The sequence below is a fragment of the Gavialis gangeticus genome, unplaced genomic scaffold (genome assembly GCF_001723915.1).
Source record: "Gavialis gangeticus isolate Ggan-Ray unplaced genomic scaffold, GavGan_comp1, whole genome shotgun sequence".
Taxonomy (NCBI): Eukaryota; Metazoa; Chordata; order Crocodylia; family Gavialidae; genus Gavialis; species Gavialis gangeticus.
This window is the reverse complement of record NW_017729025.1, coordinates 53,662,560-53,668,258: the sequence shown is the minus strand read 5'-3', so window position 1 is coordinate 53,668,258 and position 5,699 is coordinate 53,662,560. Positions and strand designations below refer to the sequence as shown.

Sequence of the window (5,699 nt, the reverse complement as noted above, 5' to 3'; positions counted from 1 at the left end):
GTAATTAGCGGGAGGCTGCCCATTTATATGCGCCCCGATGACAGGGGGCGCTATCTGCAGCTCCTTTTCCTCCCCTACACTGCAGTCCAAGCCTCACAGATGGTGCTGGTGTAATCTGACTCTGGCCCAGTTATGTCTCGGCCCTCCTTTTGCCTTCGGGGCTCCTCGCTGCCCCTCTGCACTCTCGGGGCTCCCCTGCACTCTCGGGGCTCCTCGCCACCCTTCTGCACTCTCAGGGCTCCTCACCACCCCTCTGCCACTCTTGGGGCTAGGCCAATGCATCCCGCAACATACTGCACCTTCTTCAGTGCCAGGAACCCCCATGCTACTGGGGAGTACCTATGAGGCCTCCTCCACCCCTTATAGCTTCACCCGGTCCTCCAGTTAAACAGTAAACACAAAACACAAAGCCCCCGGGCTATAACATAAAGCTAAAACCGTCCAGTCAAAATCCCTACCAACCAAAATACTCCAGCTCATGGCGGCAACCCGCGGATACTCATGCAGCCAAACTTTGGCCTTCTCTCCGCACTGGCCGAGCTCCTCACTCCTTGGCTGCCAGAGGAGGAACTGCCACCCTGGCCTCCTGCCTGGGTTTAAGAAGGGCTAAGCCCTGCCCCTTCCTGTCAGGGGTTTTGCCGGTTGCCCCAGCAACCAGGACCTGTGCTGCCCTGGTGACTGGCAGCTGCGCCTCCCCCTTCTCACCGCTAGGGGCCTCTCTTGAGCCATCCCTGTTCTCAGGCGCAGGGCACCTAAGTGCTCTGCAACATATGGATTATGTTACATTGTCTGTGGGATCATCTACATGTGTATTAAGGTACTTTTTCTAATGTGCAGTAATGAATGTGCATGGTTTTTAAGTGACACTTAATGCACAATAACCTATTTTACTGCACATTAGGGTAATTGCATGGTTTTTTATATGATGCTTTAATGTGCAGTAAAATAGGTTACTGCACATTAAAGCATCATATAAAAAACCATGCAATTACCCTAATGTGCAGTAAAATAGGTTACTGCACATTAAAGCACATGTGTAGATGCATCCAGGATGTATCTTTACAATTTAGGGACAGAGTTTAGTCAAAGGTTATAGCCAGATATCTCATTAAGAGCTGTTTATATGGTAAAAGAATGGAAGAATGCATACCTAAGGAAAAGGGAGAGGGTGAAACCACTAAGTATCATATGCCATGTCTACATGAGATGCTGACTGCACAGTAGCCCAATACTACTGCCCAGTAGTGCCACATGGCAACAACTGTGGTACAACAATACTGTGTAGTAGTATTAGGCTATTACGCAGTGGCATCACAAAAAATATGTTTGTCATCACTACTGCACAGTAACTTGGGTTACTGCCCAGTCATTTAGTACTTGTTTATACAAGTAGTAAATGAGTGCACAGTGACGACTTTGCAGTCAGTGTCTCATGTAGACCTGGCCATTGTGTTGCTGAGGCAAGAACATCTGCCACTCCCAACCACAGACAAAAAGCACTATTGTTGTGATGGGCTATAATGAGAAAAATCTGTCTGTAGTGAGAAAAAATAGCCCCACAGTCTCAGACAGGTGAGTAATTAACTAGAGGAATTCCAGTTGCCCTGGGAAGGAAAGATTCTGGAAAATTTCTGAAAAATTCCCAGATTTCTCAGCAAAGAGAACAATGTTGGTGGGGGTGAGGGGGCTAACTTGGATGTATTTAGGAGCTATCTATTAGATAGTCATGGCCTTTGGATTGGCCAAAGACTGTCCCAGGCCTTGAAGTGAGTCCAGGGTCTCAGCAGTCAGGGCTGACAGAATCAGCAGGAAGGCTAATTTAGGTTGCAGCAACATTAGAGGTGGGACTATCTTTTTGTTCTGTCTTCAAACTATGCGGTCAACTTTCATGTGCTATTCTTTTCTATGTAATAAATCATTTTGTTACCTTACTGATTGCTTGTGGTAAAGCATGATTTCCAGACAAGTGATATTGCCGACTAGCCCTTTTTACAACTTTTACAAAGAAGGACCTAGACTGTTTCCACAACCCAAGAGGAAACCACCTAGAGCCAACAAAGAATCCCCTGCTGTAGCTATGGCTCCAACTGACGGGCAGTGGAACTGAAGCTTGCAGGGATAAAGGGTTACCCAGGGCAAACCTCACTCCGTTCCTTCAGACAAGCAGCAGGACAGGAGGAAGAAACTTGGGGCTCCAAGGGTACCCCAACAGATGGGTTTGTGACAGACACAATGCAATCACTCAAACTGGAATTTGGTTGTTAATCCTGAACTAACACTTGCTAAAAATTTTGTGGGTTTTTTAATGACTACAAATAGTCCAGATTTTCCATCAGTGTAGCTCCCTTTAGCACTAGGTTCAGTTAAGTATTCAACTCTGAGCTGGACAGAAGAGTGATATTTACTGATTAGTAGCATTATTTTTGTGAAATACCTGGATTTTCCTTGGACAATCCTACATCTAAGTTCTGAGTTGATGCCAACCTTCTTAGCATGTGACAGCTGATGAAACTACAGTCAGAAGCAGCATGTCTACAGGCAGTGATATGCCCAAACCAGCAGTGCCAATCAAATGCCAAATGCAGAGGGTAAGGATTCCATAACATAATTTGTGCTGACAGGAAGAAGCTACTGGCTGAAATCTTGGAAGCTTCTTTCCTTTAAGAATATAAAAAAGAATCAGTGAAGAGGAAAGGAAGTTGGATTAGCTAGTCAGTGGAATGAGAATAATACTGGGAATACTTCCAAAGCTAGGTGTATAGCACAATGTGTTGGCTCACACTCCAGTAACAGGGTGACTGTCTGAAACAATAAATGAGATCTTAAAGGTGAACCATTTTCCTGTATAGGTATGATAAGGAGTAATTCACTTCAACATGTTATCTCTGGATGATAATGGTAACGGTAGCAACCCTTTACTCATCTCTAGCTTTTTTCATTTGAGTATCTCAAAGCACTTGACAAACAAAATCTTACAGCCTTCCTGTGTTGTTAGATCCATTTTCAGATGGGGACACTGAAGTACAGGGAGAAATGGCTTCATCAGAGTCACACAGTAAATCAGTGGCAAAGACAGGGAAATCACTTGAATTCCTTTGTACAATTCATATGTGGTGGTTAAACATGGACACGTGTTTAACCACCGTGTTTAACCAACTTTCATAAACATATCCACACATGCATGCGCACACATACAGCAAAAGAGCTGTAAAAGACCACAATTTCCAGCAAATAACTTAGAAAATCAAAACACTTTATTGTTCCTTATAAATGAAAATACAGTATATTACATAAGTTGTTAGTGGTGTGTTCATGCGAACACACATTCAGTATGGGAGGAATATATTTTACGTGTGTTCTATCTACTCAACTAGTTATTTTTTTCAGCGTATTACTTGTGTACACATTCAGGTCAAAATGAAGCTGTATGAAGGATAATTCCAAAGCCTGTAAGAATGACAGTTCTACGTTGCTGTGTGAGAAACACAGGATAGCAGGTATTTTGCTTCTCTCCTGGGGACAGACTGAACCTGCTACTTAAGGGAGAAATATAGCTTTAGTTGCTAAACAGCACCCCCTCCAGCTTATCTGATTGAAGCAGCGGATTTGCTCCTGGTCCTTACTGGCTGATGCAGAGCTGGCCATAACAGAAACTTTTCATTATAACTCTTTGGGAATAAAGCACAGAGATAATTTCTTTAATGTGGTGGTATTCTCTTTTAAGGCACCTATTAAGTATGGTGTCTGGCCACTGATATGATGAGGTCTTCTGTGACTGGATGTTAATTTACACATTAGGCTGAAAGTAATTTCATTAATCTCCTTAATGGAGTTATAATATGATGAATTTACTCTTCTGTATTTAGTTTAGGGAAAATGTCCTAAAGAGCCTATCTATAGAGAGGATGTGGCAGGAACATATGATGTAAAAATTTTGGGTGTTATTTTTTTAAATGCTAATACAAAATGATAACAAAGTATCCTGGTGTTTGGAAAACTTTGTTGTGTTCCATAAAGGGTGTGAACTCTTGGCACCACTGGATATGAAAGAACCATGTTATATCAGCTTTTGCTGTGTTAGACCCAGTCTTACCGTGAGTGTGGTCACTTACTCCCTCCTCCCAGCCCAGTGTACATGCATACACCTCTCTTTCTCACTCACACAGAACCCAACTCTCAAATACTTCTCATTTTTTTATTCACACTCACAGTCTCTTTCCCCTGTATCTGTGCTTTATTCAGTGTGAGGCCCATTATTTGATCCCTCTGCTGGTCCTTGGAGTCAAGATAACTGCTACACTGTGGACTGTCATCCTGAGGCAAAGGACAGGGCAAAAGGGCTAAAGAAGGGTCATCCTTAAAAGCAGCTAACAGAACTGTAATCCTGACTGATCAGATAATCAGTCTATTAGCATCTACCCCTTCATATAGTTGTGAAAAGAAGAGATCAAGGACTATGACAGGATAAGTCCTTTCCATCCCCTACCTTCTAGGCTACGGAGACAGGCTCTCTATACCTTCCTAGCAGTTTGCATATCCTGTCCCTAGAGCACTTGGTTGCATTGCATTTTATTATCAAACTATTGTTTCTATCTCAGGGTCACTTTAAGCTGCATAAAGCTCCAAGGGCCATACTATGAATCCCCTCACCAGAACATACATTTTACTGACAGTCTACTTATGATGATATAGACTATCAGGAGGCCCCAGCTGCAAGTTGTGGGTGAAGGCATAGGTTGGGTAATACAGAGAAAGGGACTGGAGAAGAATGAGGAGATGGAAGAAGGGAAGCAGAAGCCCACAGGAGGATCTGACTATAATATTACAAATAGTTCAGAGACGGTTGCCAAGTACACAGGTGCAGCAATACATCTACAAAGCTGTAGCAGTTCTTCATCTACATGGTTTGTGATCTCCTTGGTAATACGCTACATCTAATCAGGTTGCTAGCCATTCCCTTCCTCTCACAGAGGCTGCTATGCTGAGAGATGGGAGAGTCCAACTCTGCAGTGTTCCAGCAGAGCGTGGGAGAAAGTAGAAGTGTGTATGCATGTGTGCAAGTGTGTGTATTGTGTTACTTGTCTTTCTGCCTGTGACAGTCACTTCCCACATTTAGCACAGGGATGAGAAGTCCTAGTAGCCATCTCTTCCCAAAGACCTCCTGCAGGTTCTTCCTCCAGGGCCGGGCTCTTACCACCATCCCTTTCCGCACCTGGTATCGAGTTTGCCCTCTCAGGATCAACAGCATCTGGTGGCAACAAAAGCCAGCACAGGCCAGTCCAATTCCAAGCCAGAGGTACAGCATGAGGATGACAAACATTTCAGAGCTAAGGAGAGCTCCTATAGATACAGAGCCAGGGGAGAGGAAGACAAGAAAGAAATAGAGATGAGATTTAAACATGCTTTGTATATTAGTACAGTATGCATCCAGAAACATTCAACTGGATTATATTCTGTAGCAATTATACATCTGGAGAGTTAGAAGGAAAAAAAAGCAGTAGTTATTCTAATTGCATTAAAGTATTTTTCCATGATGTTCAACTAATGCTGCTGAGGAAAATGCTGATATATTAGAGGCTATAGATGGAAGAAGAAAATATTATTTGGAGGGGCTGAGTGTGCGCATCCTTGCACGCACATGCACCCCCCTCCCTCCCCAACAGGTAAGTCTGTCATGAAGAAGTGGGGGGGGGGGAGGG

At 43.6% G+C, this 5,699-nt stretch overlaps 1 protein-coding gene across 2 annotated transcripts in view; it reads right to left on the bottom strand.

The window, feature by feature from the left end:
• Positions 1-3,236: 3,236 nt before the first annotated feature.
• The window catches only part of ZDHHC22 (zinc finger DHHC-type containing 22), a 13,417-nt gene continuing 10,954 nt past the window's right edge, over positions 3,237-5,699 (bottom strand). For both annotated transcript variants that reach the window (XM_019518753.1, XM_019518754.1), the window contains one exon: positions 3,237-5,340. In XM_019518753.1, the coding sequence (XP_019374298.1) occupies positions 5,075-5,340 (266 nt within the window). In that variant the 3' untranslated portion in view covers positions 3,237-5,074. The remainder of the gene's footprint in view (positions 5,341-5,699) is intronic.